General features: G+C 40.4%; 1 protein-coding gene across 2 annotated transcripts in view; it reads right to left on the reverse strand.

Moving 5' to 3' along the window:
* The window catches only part of RHBDD1 (rhomboid domain containing 1), a 135,747-nt gene that overhangs the window by 86,591 nt on the left and 29,139 nt on the right, over nucleotides 1-20,017 (reverse strand). For both annotated transcript variants that reach the window (XM_010837049.1, XM_010837050.1), the window contains one exon: nucleotides 18,344-18,476. In XM_010837049.1, the coding sequence (XP_010835351.1) occupies nucleotides 18,344-18,476 (133 nt within the window). The remainder of the gene's footprint in view (nucleotides 1-18,343; nucleotides 18,477-20,017) is intronic.

The following is a 20,017-nucleotide window of genomic DNA, read 5'->3' on the forward strand; positions in this document are numbered from 1 at the left end:
CATCTCCAACTCCAGGAGTTTACTCAAACTTATGCCCATTGAGTAGGTAATACCATCCAACCATCTCATCCTCTGTCATCCCCTTTTCCTCGCGCCAATCTTTCCCAGCATCAGAGTCTTTTTCAGTGAGTCAGCTCTTCGCATCAGGGGCCAAAGTATTGGAGTTTCAGCTTCAGGATCAGTCCTTCCAATGAATATTCAGGACTTATTTCCTTTAGGATGGGCTGGTTGGATCTCCTTGCAGTCCAAGGGACTCTCAAGAGTATTCTCCAAACCACAGTTCAAAAGCATCAATTCTTCAGTGCTCAGCTTTCTTTGGGAGAAGGCAATGGCAACCCACTCCAGTACTCTTGCCTGGAAAATCCCATGGACGGAGGAGCCTGGTGGGCTTCAGTCCATGGGGTCGCACAGAGTTGGACATGACTGAAGTGACACAGCAACAACAGCTTTCTTTATAGTCCAACTCTCACATCCATACCCAAAGATGACTACTGGAAAAACCATAGCCTTGACTAGATGGACCTTTGTCGGCAAAGTAATATCTCTGCTTTTTAATATGCTGTCTAGGTTGGTCATAGCTTTTCTTCCAAGGAGTAAGCGTCTTTTTAGAACATGACTAATACCACTATTAGTGCCAAACATCCGAGGGAAACAAAACCAAATATGAGCCATAGTAATGACCATCATGAAGAAGAAAATTCTTCTGCCTTCAGAAAACCTGTAGTTCTTTATGGGCAGGAAGAAGAACTGTACACAGGATGATGCATGCCACTTAGCTTTATCCAGGGATGAGCTTTCCTGGATGAGATCAGGAGAAATATGAGAAGAGTGATGAATCAATGAGAAATGTGGTGAAGACTCATAATAATCCATGACCCTTACTTTTTTCCTCCCAATTAGACTCTCAAATCAAGGAGAGGACTTTTAATCTTCCACAAGGTTACTCAGACACCAACTGTCTGGATGGGCATACTCTGAGGACTCTGACACTTACTCAAAGTGAACTACCTTCCACATGGACTCTTTCCTCATCCCTCAGTCAGCAGCACACAAGAGGGAAGAAAAGGGAAGGAGGCTGCCAGGAGTCAGCCATCAGGACAGACAAACCAGACACCGCTCCTGCCGGAAACCTATTTCACCATAAGTACACACGATGGCTTCCAGGTGACCAAGTGGCAGAGAACCCGCTTGCCAGTGCAGGAGACGCAAGAGACACAGGTTCAGTCCCCGGGTGGGGAAGAGCCCCTGGAGGAGGAAATGGCAACGCACTCCAGTATTCTTGTCTGGAGAATCCCACAGACGGAGGAGCCTGGCGGGCTACAGCCATGGGGTCACAAAAGAGTCAGACACAACAGAACATGCATACACACACACACACACACACACACACACACACACACACACACACGACACCTATGCTTAAATAACTTCAAGGCAATTTTCTAATGGGAAAATGTAAAAAAACAAAGAAAGAAAAAACAGTAACAGTGAATTTCCATCAACACTACACTGGTTATTAGTAAAAAGATGGATTGGATAGTGTTCATTTTTAATTCATAGACTCTACTTGTATATTCAGTACAAAAGAACACTGCGAGTTTATAAAGCCATTTTTCTACCGCCTGCATAGTACTGAATTATTTAAAACTCATTTGAAAAACACACACACCTGACAGTTTTTAAAATACCATTTGACAACAACGTTTTCAACATCTATAAAAATATGTGCTAGAGAAGCAGACTCTGTATACAGTCTTTCACTATCAAGTCCTTAAGTATTTTTACCCGCTGGAGCAGCACACTTCACAAAATCTCTGGAGAGGAATAGGAAGCAATGCGTGCCTTTGTTCAGAGTTCAAGTTACTTGGTCTATATCATTCGATGAATGCATGCCACCCTCCAAGTAAAATCAGCTGGTTCATCAAAATCTGCACAATGTCAGGACTTCCCTGGTGGTCCAGCAGTTAAGACTCTGTGCCTCCACAGCAGTGGGAATGGGTTCTACCCTTGGTTGGGGAGCTAAAGTCCCACATGGCCACTAAAACAAGAAGTTCTAAACAAGAAAAAAAAAAAAAATCTGTGCATTCTCAGCTACACTGGGACATCTTCCCTCCAAAGTGACAGGATTTAAGTCCTCACAAACTGACACTTGGTAAGATCTCATCAAATAAATTCTACAAGTTTGTATGCAATACTGATGTTGGAATACCTCTTGGAAACTCAGAGAATTGTAAAAAATTACATACCCGTATTATTTGTTCCATAATGTTTTCTTTTATAAAGAAATTTTGGGTTTAATGAGTCCAAAATTTTAATAATCAAAAAAGCTATCTCTTAATACAGGGAAAAAAAGTTTATGAAAACATACATCCATTTGAAAGTATTTCCTCTTCATCAAGGAGTTATTTAAATTTCCAAGTGATTATGAGTAATTATTGGGATTGTTTTTTTTCCTTTTACTCAAATTCAGTCTTTTTTTCCCCCTAAGTATTTGTGTATTTAGCTGCACCAGGGCTTAGTGGCAGCACGTGGGATCCAGTTTCCCAACCAGGTAGTGAACCCAGGCCGCCTGCATAGGGAGCTCAGAGTCTTAGCCACCGGATCACCAGGGATGCCCCTCGTATTTACTTTTTTAAGTCCTTATCATTACTTTGTGATCAGATAGTATAGCCTATAAAATCTCTGCAGTTTTAGAGGTGATTCAAGCTGCCTTTGTAGCCAGTGCACAGTCCCTGTTTATCTCATTATCTGATGTAGGAACGTGTGGTCTCTCAGGAGGATGAGATGAGCCCAGGGGCACTTCCACCATTCTAGCCCCATTGCTGAGCTGCCTCTCAGCCTCCTGAATGTCATTTTCTCTTTGCCCATTTGAATGGACGCTGCCTTCTAACTAGGCACTCAGGTTTTACACCTGACTTCTTTCCATGCTAGACTTCTGAACAAGGTCAGTAAGTCAACTTACACTTTGCCTATTATCTTTAATTGGGCTAGTCACCTCAAAAGTGTCTTTATTCAACAAACACACATTTTACTGAGTAGCTATGATGTACCAAGCACTATTGTAGACACTGAGGATACGCACAGAACAGAATAGATGATAGCTCTGCCCTCCTGGAACTTGGGAGGGACAAGAAAGTTAAGGATTATGCAAATACGGTGTTTATATTTTAATAACTCAAGTCTTTCCATGTAAATAATGCATGCTCACTATAGAGAATCTGACCAAACACAGTTAAAGAAAAATGATAAAATTCCACAACATTAACACTAATAATATTGTTATTTGTTTTTCCTTAGCCCTTTTTGTGACTATTCTTAGTTTGGAAAAAAAAATTGAAACCACATCACATGTAACACTTTGTATTCTACTTTCTACTCAACTTGAGGATCTTCCAATTCTATTAAGATAATCTCTGAAAATAGCATTTTAATGGCTATATAATATTCTACTACATTATATTTTAACCATTTACCTGTTATTGGATTGTTAAGTGGTTTCCAATTTTCCAACACTTTATGGCAATAAATACGCTTACATCTATCGTTTTTTGTATTTACTGTTATTTCTAATTTGGACAATTAGACAAAAAAGTAATTATCAAATTAAAAGGTATAAACTTTTGACAATTACAAAAAAGTAATTATCAAATTAAAGGGTATAAACTTTTTGCAGCTTTCAATACATATCACCAAATGACTTTTCAGAAAGTTTATACCAAGATACAGCACCAACAGAAGTTTATGTAAACTCTCATTTTACCAAACTCTTAACAACAGTGATAATCTTTTAGTCTTATTGGTTTAATAAGTAAAGTAGCCCATTATTTTAATATTCATTATTTGGTCAATAATGAATTTTTGTCATACATTTATTAGGTTACGCATTCATTTTTTTTTTCTGTTAACAGCCTATTGATGGACTTTTTCTTGCAATTAGTACCATTCACCACAAAAATATGATCTTCTTTTTCCAAATATATTTCTAATATATTTTTGGTCTTTTAACTAATAGTATATTTGGACCTAGAGAAAATTGCTTTTACCTACATTTGAGATTGTGTTATTGTTTTATGTTTAGAAGTTTCCTCTCAACTCAAGACCTGAAAAATTTACCTCACTGAAATTTCTTAAGACATTTTTTAGATGATATTTTTTAAATCTTCTAAACATAATACATGAAAGTTGTTTTAGGCTATAGTGAATTAAAACTATAAGTTGAACAACAACAGTTTCTTGAACAACAACAGTTTCTTCCAAATGGTTAAAGTCTTCTTCAAGTACCATTTGCTAAATAACCCTTATTATCCCCACAGATTTATGATGTTATCTTTATTACGTTCACGGCTTATTTTGCCCTAAAAAGATGCAGGGGGAAAAAGTATGTCTTAGAATCAAGAAACTATGGTAATATAAATCATAAAGGAGACATATATTGCTGGAAATAAAATTTGTTATTTATTTGACCTGTGTGTTATAAACAACTGCAAAATTAAAATGATCTCCTCTTGAATTCAGAGGGGAACAATGTCCATTTAAAGAGAGATAAATTAGAATCAAATTATTTTATCTCTCATATAAGCTAATGAGAAGCCAAGTTGAAATGGAAGGAACATTCATGTAGTCTGAAGCCTGCTCTCAGCTGGTTATCATGGAATAATTGATGCACTAATGATTTCAATTCATAGCACCGACTGTCTTCGTTTTGCATAATTTAAACCAAACCTGAATGTAAATGGAAAACAGTCCTCTTGACTATTTAACTCCCAAGACTTTTAACTAAAAATCATTTAATCCTGCAGAAGAGGAGGGGGAAATTAGCAAATATAAAGAGCTTTCTATTTAAAAACATTCCTTCTTATACTGAAATGGGAAGAATTAAGTAAATATACCACAAAATCTCCAGAGATGTGATTTATCAGCTTACTAGTTGAGAGTGAACTCTGTGTAACATTTATCTCCAATAAATGTCTCCTGAAAAAAAGATCCAAGTAGACCTAAGTGCACATTCTAAATACTGATACTCCCAAGGGAAATAAATGTACTATACTTCACAGGGCTCATTTTTTTTAATGAAAAAACTATTAGTAAGAAAACAATCAACTCAAAATAATTGCTGCAATTGGTAATTAACTTTTCAGATAAAAAAACACATTTTCCTGTAAAACACATATTACACAGGGCTCTTTAATTTAATAAGATGCAGCTATTAACTTACGGCATATCACTTTTTTAATTTTTAAAAAGTTTCATCTTTTAAAACTAACTTGTAGTCATCATTACCTGAGACAGTCAGTATAGTAAACCCAAGCTTTGCACCTGTCACCAAGTCACCAGAATTGATCATTAACAAGCCTAGTTAGTTAAGTACAGATTAGGTAGGTATTATCATCCACAAACCCACAATTACATCACAGCATGATGGCCAATTAGTTTCAACCTGCGCAGTGAACCTTATTCCAGACAACTCTGCACTCAACTGGAAAAACAGCTGCTTCCTCATTTCTGCCTACTGTTCTTCTCTGTTATTCTGAGCCAACAGATTGGGTGAAGCAGGTCTGAAACAAGGTCTGAGTAATTTACGGACAGCAGGAGTCCTCCACGCTAGTGTGCTCTAGTTGGGATGGAAATTTCTCATATCTACCTCTGTGTATGACGTGCACATCTTACAATGGAACCACAGCAGTGCCATTTAAGAAAAGACAAGACATGTTCATACACATAAATTAAAACTTACTTAGAGGAATGGGGGCTCAGGATGGGGTACACATGTACACCCGTGGCTGATTCAAGTCAGTGTATGGCAAAAACACCAGAATATTGTAAAGCAATCAGCCTCCAATTAAAATAAATTAATTTAAAGAAAAAAAGAAAACAAAAAACTTGCTTAGAAATCCTGCCAATGGTTAACTGAACACTGCTTCTGAATCACAAGAGGGCAAATCAAAGAAGTTAATGCTTATACAAATGGACATTTAGGAAAAATAGCATCTAACTATGACCAACCTAGACAGCATATTAATAAGCAGAGACATCCAGATGGGTGACACCGAAATCAGACTGATTATATTCTTTGCAGCCATAGATGGAGAAGCTCTATACAGTCAGCAAAAACAAGACCGGGAGCTGACTGTGGCTCAGATCATGAGCTCCTTATTGCCAAATTCAGACTTAAATTGAAGCAAGTAGGGAAAACCATTCAGGTATGACCTAAATCAAATCTCTTATGATTATACAGTGGAAGTGAGAAATAGATTTAAGGGACTAGATCTGATAGATAGAGTGCCTGATGAACTATGGACGGAGGTTCATGACATTGTACAGGAGACAGGGATCAAGACCATCCACGTGGAAAAGAAATGCAAAAAAGCAAAAGGGCTGTCTGGGGAGGCCTTACAAATAGCTGTGAAAAGAAGACAAGTGAAAAGCAAAGGAGAAAGGAAAGATATAAGCATCTGAATGCAGAGTTCCAAAGAATAGCAAGAAGAGATAAGAAAGCCTTCCTCAGCGATCAATACAAAGAAATAGAGGAAAACAACAGAATGGGAAAGACGAGAGATCTCTTCAAGAAAATTAGAGATACCAAGGGAACATTTCATGCAAAGATGGGCTCGATAAAGGACAGAAATGGTATGGACCTAACAGAAGCAGAAGATATTAAGAAGAGGTGGCAAGAATACACAGAAGAACTGTACTAAAAAGATCTTCATGACCAAGATAATCATGATGGTGTGATCACTCACCTAGAGCCAGACATCCTGGAATGTGAAGTCAAGTGGGCCTTAGAAAGCATCACTACAAACAAAGCTAGTGGAGGTGATGGAATTCCAGTGGAGCTATTTCAAATCCTGGAAGATGATGCTGTGAAAGTGCTGCACTCAATCTGCCAGCAAATTTGGAAAACTCAGCAGTGGCCACAGGACTGGAAAAGGTCAGTTTTCATTCTAATCCCTAAGAAAGGCAATGCCAAAGAATGCTCAGACTACCACACAATTGCATTCATCTCACATGCTAGTAAAGTAATGCTCAAAATTCTCCAAGCCAGGCTTCAGCAATACGTGAACCGTGAATTTCCAGATGTTCAAGCTGGTTTTAGAAAAGGCAGAGGAACCAGAGATCAAATTGCCAACATCCGCTGGATCATGGAAAAAGCAAGAGAGTTCCAGAAAAACATCTATTTCTGCTTTATTGACTATGCCAAAGCCTTTGACTGTGTGGATCACAATAAACTGTAGAAAATTCTAAAAGAGATGGGAATACCAGACCACCTGACCTGCCTCTTGAGAAACCTATATGCAGGTCAGGAAGCAACAGTTAGAACTGGACATGGAACAACAGACTGGTTCCAAATAGGAAAAGGAGTACATCAAGGCTGTATACTGTCACCCTGCTTATTTAACTTATATGCAGAGTACATCATGAGAAACGCTGGGTTGGAAGAAGCACAAGCTGGAATCAAGATGACTGGGAGAAATATCAATAACCTCAGATATGCAGATGACACCACCCTTATGGCAGAAAGTGAAGAGGAACTAAAAAGCCTCTTGATGAAAGTGAAAGAGGAGAGTGAAAAGTTGGCTTAAAGCTCAACATTCAGGAAATGAAGATCATGGCATCTGGTCCCATCACTTCACGGGAAATAGATGGGGAAACAGAAACAGTGTCAGACTTTCTCTTTTTGGGCTCCAAAATCACTGCAGATGGTGACTGCAGCCATGAAATTAAAAGACGTTTACTCCTTGGAAGGAAAGTTATGACCAACCTAGACAGCATATTCAAAAGCAGAGACATTACTTTGCCAACAAAGGTCTGTCTAGTCAAGGCTATGGTTTTTCCAGTGGTCATGTATGGATGTGAGAGTTGGACTGTGAAGAAGGCTAAGTGCCAAAGAATTGATGCTTTTGAACTGTGGTGTTGGAGAAGACTCTTGAGAGTCCCTTGGACTGCAAGGAGATCCAACCAGTCTATCCTAAAGGAGATCAGCCCTGTGTGTTCTTTGTAAGGAATGATGCTGAAGCTGAAACTCCAGTACTTTGGCCACCCCAAGCAAAGAGTTGACTCATTGGATAAGACTCTGATGCTAGGAGGGATTGGGGGCAGGAGGAGAAGGGGACGACAGAGGATGAGATGGCTGGATGGCATCATCGACTCAATGGACGTGAGTTTGAGTGAACTCCGGGAGTTGGTGATGGACAGGGAGGCCTGGTGTGCTGCAATTCATGGGGTCGCAAAGAGTCGGACACAACTGAGCGACTGAACTGAGTTGAAGGTCATGATGGTTGCATGCTCTCTCTCTTTCAGTCTCTCTGTTATGTGAAGACCCAATAAGAAGATAGCCATGATAAACTACGAAGAGACTCCTCGCTAGACACCAACCATGCTGGCACCTTCATCTTGAACTTCTAGCCTCTAGAACTGTGTGAAAATTAAATTCTGTTATTCAAGCCATCCAATCTATAGTATTTTGTTATGACTGCCCAAGCTGATTAACAAAGGAGCCTAAGGAGACATGAAATGTCACACAGGAGTCCAGTTAAGAACCTAGAACAAAAAAAAAAAAAAAGAACCTAGAACAGAACAGAAAAAGGACATCAGGTAAAAACTAGGGAAATCTGTATAAAGGAGTTTAGTTAATAATTATGCATCATATTGGGTCATCAACTGTAACAAATATACCATACTAACGTTCAGTTCAGTCCAGTCACTCAGTCATATCCGACTCTTCGTGACCCCATGGACCACAGTACACCAGGCCTCCCTGTCTATCACCAACTCCCGAAGTTTACTCAAACTCATGCCCATTGAGTCGGTAATGCCATCCAACCATCTCATCCTCTGTCCTCCCCTTATCCTCCTGCCCTCAGTCTCTCCCAGCATCAAGGTCTTTTCAAATGAGTTAGCTCTTTGCATCAGGTGGCCAAAGTATTGGAGTTTCAGCTTCAACATCAGTCCTTCCAATGAATATTCAGGACTGATTTTCTTTAGGGTGGACTGGCTGGATCTCCTTGCAGTCCAAGGGACTCTCAAGAGTATTCTCCAACACCACAGTTCAAAAGCATCAATTCTTTGGTGCTCAGCTTTCTTTAAAGTCCAATTCTCATATCCATACATGACATTAAGATGTCAAAATTAGGTGAAACTGGGTGCAAGTTATGGGGGAACTTTCTGTATCTCTTTATAATTTTTCTGTAAATCTAAGGCTATTCTAAAAAGTAAAATTTATTTATTTAAAACATACAAATAGGTAAAACCTGTCTTCAGTCTACTCCTAAAGCAACCTATCAGATTTCTTATTTTCAGTGTAAAAGATTTTCTGTCCTTAGCTATAATTTAAGTCTTTATCGATTAATATCAGACAAAAAAAATCCCCATAAACACTAAGTTATTATTTGTGTGTGCCTGCTCAGTCACAACCAACTCTTTGTGACCCCATGGACTGTAGCCCACCAGGCTCCTCTGTCTGTGGGATTCTCCAGGCAAGAATACTGGAGTGGGCTGCTATTTCCTTCTCCAGGGGATCCTCCTGACCCAGGGATCAATCAAGTCTCCTCTGTTACAAGTTAATTTTTTACCACTGAGCCATCAGGGAAGCCCCAAGTTATTATTTACATAACTTAAAACTGTACTGTGTACTTAAGGTCCCTTAGTATATGTAATCTAATAAGAACCCCTTGAAATTCAGTATCACCACTCATTAACAATAAACAATTAATTTATTCATATTGTTCAGTCACTAAGTTGTGTAGCATCTTGAAAGCATGTTGGGGACACAAAGATAAGTCATGGACAAGGAAATAAAATTTATTAGAAAGGAATACAAAGTTGTCCCATTTCACTAACAAAAGATTATAAACAACAGTAAGGAAACAATTTTTGTTATGTATCAAATTAAAAAAAATATAGCAAATACTCAGTCTGGTCAAGAAGTGGAGAAGTAGGCACTCCCATATGCTGTTGGTGGGCTGTAAATGAGAACCAGCTTAGAGAAAACAAGTTAGAAAAATGAATAAAAGAGCCATGAAAAATAGTTCAAACCCATGAACTGATTCTGGAAATCTACTCCAAGGACATATTCAGATCTGGGAGCCAAGACTAGCAAATAATGCTTTAATAAACATTCTCACTTCTAATTTGCATGATTAGGTAATAAAATTAGCATGTAAAATTAGTGAATGAGAAAATAAGGAAACTACAACACGAATCATTATACAACCATTAAAGCTGAGGCTTCTGAAGAGCTGTGCTTGTAACAAGTTAAACAAGAAAGTAGGAAACAGAATTGAGTTTGAGGGGAGGGGTGTGCAATGGCAGAATGCTGAAAGTGGTTTTCTCCGGGTAGGAGATTATGGGCAATTTGTGTTCTTTATCTGTATATATTTTGAACTTTCCTACAGTGAATACCCCTTCGTGGATCACAGCCTTATCAAGGCGAAGGGGCTTGAGTAACTCAATGAAGCTATGAGCCATGCCATGCAGGCATGAATATACTGGTTTTCAATTAGGAGCTGAGAAATTAGGTTACACTCTCATTTGGCTACTGCTTTCTTTTCAGTTTAATTCTTTAGGTAATATAACCAGATTTTAAAAGAAACTGTTACACTAAATCTCTCATTAAAAAAAAGAAGAAAACACAGTAATCAGATAAAATTCTTTTCTGCTCTTGATGCACTTCCTATTCAGCTTGAGGCTCTTCGTTAAGTGGTCAGGGATGGTTCAGCTGTCCAGGACAAGGACGGGCCTTCTCTCTTGCCACAAGCTTGGACTCCAGAGCCAGGGAAATGATTTATACACTCCTCTGTCCCTCAAAAAGTTCCAGGCCTAACGGGAGGGAAAGTTCTCTGCCTCCAAAGTTCTCATTCTCATCTCATAAAACCTAACCCTAGGGAATCATTGCTTTCGTTAAGTACTGCTCTCACCTTGAGCTCTGTTCAACTGTAAGCCCTCCTGGGAGACAAACAAACTCACTCACTCTTTCTATAACTCACGCAACTTTCCCTTATGGGAGCCTGTAAAGAGAGAAGGAAGGAAATGTATAAATGGACACCCCAAGGAATACAGAAGAAGAATCTGCTCAGGAGAGTCCTGGAATGTTGACTCAAGCTGAACTGCTTAACAGGCTGTGAAAACATGCTTCCATGAAATAAAACAGAGGGTGAGTATCAATTCTATATACATGTGTCATCCAACTTTAGTAGAAAAATGCAACCGTGCCAGTAGATACAAAATAAAAGATGTCATTGTATAATATAAACAGAAAAACAATGCTTCAGAAAATGCTCACCCTGGCCAATAAATACATTTGTATATACACACATACACAAACACACCAAACAACCTGGCAACAATACATTATACCTACTAAAAAAGTGGGTTTTTTAAAAAAATTATGGCCCCTCCAATACAGGTCAATTTGCATTAAAACTGACAAAAATGACATGATGAATTGGTATAACTTCTTGAAAAAACAGCTTAACCTACACTTGGAAAACAGGAATCTCTTACGGCTGCCGTCTCTCCTCTCAGTGAGCTGCCACTACCCTCCCTGGCCCTGAGAAGACCACGGTTCCTCCTTAGCTCTCATCCCTCAGGCCATTTTTAAAAACTTTTTACTTTGTATGGGAGGATAGGCAATGAACAATGTTGTCAGAGTTTCAGGTGAACAGTGAAGGGAGTAGGCCTATATACATGTATCCATTCTCCCCTAAACTCCCTTCCCATCCAGGCTGCCACATAACATTGAGCAGAGTTCCCTGTGCTATACAGCAGGTCCTTGTTGGTAATCGGTTTTAAATACAGCAGTGTGTATGTGTCCATCTTGTTAAAGGAGCTTTCTCTCCAAAGCACAATTAACTTGGGTATCATTGGATTTACCCATTTGTCATTTGCTTGTTTACACAAACTCCCAAGGTGTGTTTTAACCCTATATTCAGTTGGGTTTTATTTTCTACTAAGCTATTGGAAATGAATCTATCAATATATTAAAAAGCTTGGAAAGGAACATTGCACTTTTGGGCAAAATGTGTTAACTTTTATACTTCATCGTCTCCTTTGCTCTAGACTAACCCTTTCTCTTGAATTCCAAAGGATTTTTAAGAATAATGTTTATAACTGAGCAATCGTTACTAGCAATTCTGATTTAGGTAGGTGAAGTCTAAATCTGTGAGCACACATATCCATATAGACAGCTATCTGGAGAGCTGGCATGATTATTAATTAATAAGTCTTGTGAATTACTACTTATTCTAATGAAAAACAATAAATTGGCAGAAATCTGTCATCACAGCCTATTCTCATCGTCCCTCAAGACCCGGCAATCTAAAGCTCTTCCACTGAAGACAATAAATGTCCCGGACCTTAGAGTAAATGCATTTAACTCTAGTTTAAGCAACTAACAGCTGCTTTAAAGCAGCACCTCCCCAAATTTTTGTACTGTCCCGCACTAAAAATACACTTTAGAAATGCAGCACACATACACCTAAAACAAAAGTGCCTGGAAATAACACCCTTACCACATTCAACACTGGTCTGTCTTTCTCTTTTCTTTCCTCTCTCCCTTCCTTCCTTCCTCTCTTCCTTTCTCTCTCTTTCAAACACTGCTTGGGTCTCACTACACTGATTTCAGAACTCTTTAAAGGATTAGAACCCCCAAGTGCCAACCGCTGCTTTAAAGCCCTGTTACCTGATGGGGGATGCTGTCGTGACCCACGGTACCACAGCATCCCAGCATGCATTCCTCCCCAAGCCGCCCTCCTTGGCTCTCTTCCACCTTCACTCCAGACTCTCTCCCATACTGTCCTTTGTACTCCTCTGCTTTTCACTCTACTTTCCCCACTTCTTTTCCATTCACCTGTCTGGCATTACACAGGACAAATCTCCCCACATGCAGAGGCATAAAATAACACTTGCTTTCTTCCACTTGCAGATTCTGTGGGTCAGGAATTCAGGAAGCACACGGGGGGCTGGTGTCGCCCCCACCATGTTGAGGCTGGGCTGACACACGGCTATTTCTAACAGCCTTTCACTCACGTGTTGTGTGCTGCTTGCTCACAGCATGGGGGAACCAGGGAATGTGGGCTCCACGGGCCAGTGTTGCCACTCATAAGGCAAAGGACTTCTTGCTTCAGAAGTAACATGGCATTTCTGCTGCCATCTATTGACTGCAATGAGCCACAAACCCACTCAATTCAGGGGGAGGAGCTCCAGACCCCATCTCTAAGTGAAGTTCTAGAAGAACATGTGGGACAGGAGACAATGTAACCATCATCGTCCAAATTGTTATTCCTCAACCTCAGTCCTAATTCCCAAGGCAAAAGTCCAACAGACTGCTACGAAGCTAACTCCACAGAGGTGTCAACTGGCACTCAAACACAAGGTATGCCTTTTATGTTCCCTATCCCAGCACTACTGGGGAAGAAAGAACATGCGTGTTGCATTTTAGATGAATATGCCAGAAGCACCTTATCACAAAATGTAAGCAAGGACAGAACTCAAAGCAGGACCAGAGTTCCCTGCATCTAAGTTCATGTGGAACAGAACTTATAATCAGTCCCTGTAATGACAGAGACAAGTGGCCACTCTCCTTCAGACAAAGCGTTAACAGTTCAGGCTAATTAGGAATTGTTAATTAGCGATTTCAATGGTTACATGTGTTCTTGCATACTTCACTGCTTCCCTTTCTCTCCCAGCCCTGGCTGCATGAAGCTACCATCTTTCCTTTCATACAAGTTAATGATCCAGCAATCCCACTGCTGGGCATACACACTAAGGAAACCAGAAGGGAAAGAGACATGTGTACCCCAATGTTCATCGCAGCACTGTTTATAATAGCCAGGACATGGAAGCAACCTAGATGTCCATCAGCAGATGAATGGATAAGAAAGCTATGGTACATATACACAATGGAGTATTACTCAGCCATTAAAAAGAATACATTTGAATCAGTTCTAATGAGGTGGATGAAACTGGAGCCTATTATACAGAGTGAAGTAAGCCAGAAGGAAAAACACCAATACAGTATACTAACGCATATATATGGAATTTAGAAAGATGGTAACAATAACCCGGTGTAAGAGACAGCAAAAGAGACACTGATGTATAGAACAGTCTTATGGACTCTGTGGGAGAGGGAGAGGGTGGGAAGATTTGGGAGAATGACATTGAAACATGTAAAATATCATATAAGAAACGAGTTGCTAGTCCAGGTTCAATACACGATACTGGATGCTTGGGGCTAGTGCAATGGGATGACCCAGAGGGATGGTATGGGGAGGGAGGAGGGAGGAAGGTTCAGGATGGGGAACACATGTATACCTGTGGCGGATTCATTTTCATATTTGGCAAAACTAATACAATTATGTAAAGTTTAAAAATAAAATAAAATTAAAAAACAAACAAACAAAAAAAAGAACACTGGAGTGGGATATACTAAGCAATCAATAAATTTTTGTTAAATTAAAAAAAAAAAAAAAGACACAGCGAAGTGCAGTGCCAGAGAGGCAGCCTGAGAGAGCTGGGAGCAGTGATTCTCAAAGTGGGCTCCTTGGACCACGGGAGGTCCCAGAGGCCCTTCCGGCAGTTCATGAAGTCCAAACTATTTTCATAAGAATACTGAGGCATTATTTGCCCTTTCCCATGTACTGGCATTTTAATTAATGATATAAGAGCAACGGGGGCTTCCCTGGTGGCTCAAGGGTAAAGAATCCACCTGCCAATGCAGGAGACAGGGATCCGATCCCTTGGGGGGGAAGATCCCCTGGAGAAGGGAATGGCAACCAACTCCAGTATTCATGCCTGGGAAATGCCATGGACAGAGGAGGCTGGTAGGCTACAGTCTAGGGGGTTGCAAGCAGTCGGACAAGACTTAGCAACTAAACAAGAACAACATAAAAGCTACAACTGCTTGTGGCTTGGCTGTTTGAATCAAGTGAATCAAGGCAATGACTCCAACAAAATATCAAGAGTTGCTGTGTGTCTCACAGCCACAGATTCACACTCAAAGAGAAAAATGGAAGCTCTGCTTAAGAATATCCTTGATAAATAGTAAAATTTTAATTTCTTAAAAAGCATACATCTTTTTCATATGCTATGTGACAAAATGGGAAATAGGCAAAAAGCACTTCAACTCTATATCCAACTAAGGAGCTTATCTCCCAGTAAAGCACCAGTGTGGCTGGTTGAGCTATGAGATGAACTGGCCACTGTTTTTAAGGGCTCTCCCTCATCACATTTACTCGAAAGAAAAACTGACTGCCCATGGTTAAATAAATGGAAAATGGCACACATTTTCTTAAAAATAAACAATGTGAGCCTTCAAAAAAACCCCATAAAAACCCAGTGGTATCTACTGTCAATAAAATTTGAGCTTTAAGGTGAAAATTAGAATTTTGGAATCTCCTCCCTCCTGTGCCACCTTAGGAGCAGGGTCACTTCTTCAGACACAACCACCAAGCGGGGTCCCAGGACACACAGGGAAAGGAAACGACCAAGTGAGGTGCAGCTGTCACTGGCACAAGCCACACACGGGAGCCGCGACAGGGACACCGTGCAGGGCCCTGCGGGGCTCCTGGGCACAAGGCCTCTGTGGCCCCCATTTCTGTGACGATAGGAAACAGCCTTCATTCAGCCTCCAGGACCTTCCCTGAGTCCCAGTGGGCAGATTCAAGCAGTTGTTAATCAGGGAAGGGAGAGGATGCAAAGCCAGGGAGAAACAGTCAAAAGAGCAGCCTTGAGGCAAGGTCCTGTTTCTCCATCAATGGATACACACAACCTCTCTGAGCTGCTCTGTGGATACTGACCCCTGCTCAAAGGGGAGAGGTAATGATTAAGGATAGTATGCTGCCCACAAGCCTGTAGACCCCAGACTAGTTGGACCTGAAAACTGATGATGTTGACTCTTACTTTCCTCACCACCAGTTCATCAGAAGAAATGGCCATGGACTGATCATTCCCTCTTCGAATAATTACTATAACACTTCTATCTTCCCCAAGTGAGGACACAAGGTTTTGAGGGCATTGAACCTGCTGTGTGTCCCCCTTTGACTGGCAAAGCAGCAAAACTATCCTTTTCTACTTCGCCCAAAACTGTCTCTGAAATTTGATTCAGCATTGGTGTACAGAGAAGCTGAGCTTTCAGTATCAAGAGCAAAAGGCCCAGCAAAGAAGAGTGGTTACTTCACCCTGCTGTGTAGGTCCATACCCCTCACAGGGCTGGCTGTTTGGAGTGGCTTCCCTCCATAAAACTCCCTAACTGGGGGAAATTACTAATTCTGTGGATTTCATAAAACACAGAGGGCCACAAATGTTTGCTTGGCAGATTTTTTTTTTCCCCTCCCAAAGGGCAGCTCATTAAGTCCATCAATAAAGCAGGCTTTGTTCTAAAGATTTACAATGTTTTCCCAATGAAAATTCTAATTGACAACCACCAGGAGAATAATAATGCGGAACAGCAGAGCTCTGGTTTCTCCCATTCTTCCAAGATCCCTCTCAAAGAAGCACTCCCTTCTTAGGTTTGCTGGACCAGCGCTCAACTCTGTCTCTACTGGACACACACATAAGGAGATGCCTGGATATCATCAGTTTATCATTCTAAAGTAGTCAAATCTTCAAAAACCAAAAGATTTAGTCTTTCAGACTTCAAAGGAAATTCCATTTAATTCCCAGGCTCAGAATATCAGGTCCCTCCATGCAGAATAAGCATATTACATAAAAATGCAACCATGTCTTTTCTATGTAAAAGGAATGGAGGCGGGGTGGTATTGCTAAAAAATAAAAATGCAAGATGAGAGTCTTATGCAATAGTTGCATGAGAATATTAAAGGCACAGCTATTCAATGGATTCATTATAGAATAAAAGTTCAAGTACCAGAGGGAGTGATTTTCATATGAATGTTGGGTGTTGCCCTCACACACAAGAGTCTCTGGTCTACACAGAGAACCGAGTCACATCGAGCAAGTCAGGGAGCTGTGAGTGACAAGGTATAGAGAGGGCTGTTCAGATATGGGACACACATTACTGGACCCTTTTTCAAAGAAAACTTTGAAGATTTTGTTAGGCTTTCTTGGTAGAACTGTCACAAGATAACAATACAGTTGCAAATGAGTGGAGTTCAGCGGCCACACCACTGCCTTTTACAGACCAGCTGGCGAAGGCTGCCCTGACGGGAGGGGAAATTAGCATTAAAGAAGGACTCAAGGTTACTGGCCTGACACGCAGCCCAAGGAGAACACTCTCAAATAAAGTACAACACCCAACATAGTCACACAAACCAAAAGCAAAACAAAAGAGCTCCTTACTGAAAAGAAAAGCAGCCAAAAAATATCCATACTTCTTTCTGAACCTTCCTGAATCTCTCCCTTCTCCAAATAGCTTCCAGGTCCCCAGCGTTTAAAAATAAATGTGCAAACCATGGGCTTCCAGTTGCATTACACAGATTAAGAGAAGTGCAGCTGGTGGAAGAGGTAGGGAAATAAAAAACAATTCATTCCTTTTTCTGAAGAGAAAGCAGAGAAAAGAATCAAGGTAGGGAAATAAAAAAATGATTCACTACTTTTTCTGAAGAGAAAGTAGAAAAAAGAATCAGAGTGGAAAAGCAACCACCAACTCCATCCCCACTCCCCTGGGAACGTTCAGACCAGGAATCAGAAGGCTGGAATCCTAACTAGCCTGGTATCTACCACCAGCTGTTCAATGAGTCTCCAAGCCTTCTGAATTTCCTTGTCCTGATCTGTAGAGGAAAAGTTACAGATGTCAGGGATTCCCAAACTGTATTCCCTGGAGCTCCAGGGTTCCAGAGGTGCTTCTGACACAGCCACAGTGACATTGAGGTGAATCAAAGGGAATGGGGTCCTGTGCTTCAGTCCACCCAAAACAGTTCAGAGTTGATCCAGTTCATATGTCAAGACTGTGGGTAAAATCTGCTTATCATCAAATCACCAAGACAATTCACAACTTAAGTGGCTTAAAAGCATTAGTCCTGTAAAATATCTTTTGATATTTTAATCTTTAAAATTATATGGTTTCTAGCTGCCTCTCTGAATTATCATTATTAGAATTAACTAATTGACAGGCTGGTTAATATTAACCCCCTAAGTTGTGTACCAGGTTCTACTTAAAAGGTGAGAAAATGGAAACTCACATAAGAGAAGTACATCAAAATCACACAGCTCAGTAGCTGACAGGATTCAAACACAGGAATATCTGACATTAAAACCATTAACTGTATTCTGTCCTTAGAGTTAAAGAACAAACTTCACTGTAAAAGAGAACGGGTTACCTCATTATTACTACAATTCTTTCTCCATGGAATATCAGGTCCTTCATTTGCATTCTCTAAGAGTAAACACTCACCCTGGCGAGATGAAATGAATAGCCAAGAGTTCCACCCAACAAGCAAATCTGTTGGATACAGGAAAGCCCAAAACGTTGACAAAGCCTCCAGGGCAACAATGGTTGTTCAGAACTTTCAAAGCAAACAATACTCCTAAAAGAGAATAAAGAGCAAACAAATATCAGCAATCCAAATGCAGAGATGAGCAACACTGGCAAAAAAAAACTAACTGAAGTAAAAATGATTATCTGACTACATCCAACCCTTGACTTTGAAACATATTCTATTCCTTATAACAAGTCAACCCAACATTTGGCAGAAAGACAATCCTCAAGGTAACCATTCCTTCAATGTTTCTTTTTTTTTTCCTTTGATCTTTTGGCTGCACCGAAAAGCATGCAGGACTTTAGTAATCCAACAGGGATCACACCCTCAACCCCTACAGTGGCATCCCGGAGACTTAAGCACTGGACCACCAGGGAAATCTCCTTCAATGTTTCTTAACAGAAGTTCATACTGCCTTTGAGTATGCTATTAAATATATAACACATAAAAAGGGAATAACATACTAGTAATGGTACTAAATGCGGAGAAGGCAATGGCACTCCACTCCAGTACTCTTGCCTAGAAAATCCCATGGACGGAGGAGCCTGGTAGGCCAGTCCATGGGGTCGCTAGAAGTTGGACACGACTCAGCGACTTCACTTTCACTTTTTACTTTCATGCATTGGAGAAGGAAATGGCAACCCACTCCAGTGGTTTTGCCTTAAGAATCCCAGGGACAGGGGAGCCTGGTGAGCTGCCATCTATGGGGTCACACAGGGTCGGACACGACTGAAGCGACTTAGCAGCAGCAGCAGCAATGGTACTAAATGCGACTGAATTTAAACTTCAAAATCATTAATTGTATGCTATGTGATTTTTAACTCAATTTGAAAAAACACCATTAATGTGTTTTTTCCTAACTCCTATGGAAAGACATATTGAAGGCAGGGCATATTTCCTTTCTTCTCACATAGTTAGATGCATGAAGATGAGGAAAGGGGAAAGGACAGCAGGGAAAGAAGAGGGAAGGGTTTGTTTTCCTTCTGTTTCAGGACAATTCCCCTCCTACCCTTTACATTATAATTTTTAAAGAAGACCTATTTTAAGTCTGATGGCAATTCAGCCCTAAAAGAAAAATTTAAGAAAAGAACTAGTGAGGGGCAACAGTGAGAGGCAACGTAACATGTGGTTTAAGTCATGTAGACTAGTTTCAGATCCCAGCTCCATCACTTACGAGATGTATAACCATGACTGATTTCTCTGTGCCTTAGCTTCCTTACTTAGAAAATCAACACAAGGCCACCTCCCTATGGACCTGTTACATTAATTAAATAGCATAAATTGTGCATAGAGACTGGGCTCCCCAAATGGCGCAGTGGTAAAGGATCCAGCTACCAAAGCAGGAGATGCAAGAGACTCAGGTTCAATCCCTGGGTCAGAAAGATCCGTTGGAGATAGAAATGGCAACCTGCTCCAGTATTCTTGCCTGGGAAATCCCACAGACAGAGGAGGCTGGTGGGCTACAGTCCATGGGGTCACAAAGAGTCAGACATGACTGAGCGCACACACACGTATAGAGAATATCATGGTAAGGAGGTGCCATCAGAGGGTGTGGTACCTTTAATGGCTTTTAATTAACGGTATTAATT

The sequence above is a fragment of the Bison bison genome, unplaced genomic scaffold (genome assembly GCF_000754665.1).
Source record: "Bison bison bison isolate TAMUID 2011002044 unplaced genomic scaffold, Bison_UMD1.0 scf7180017864068, whole genome shotgun sequence".
NCBI lineage: Eukaryota > Metazoa > Chordata > Mammalia > Artiodactyla > Bovidae > Bison > Bison bison.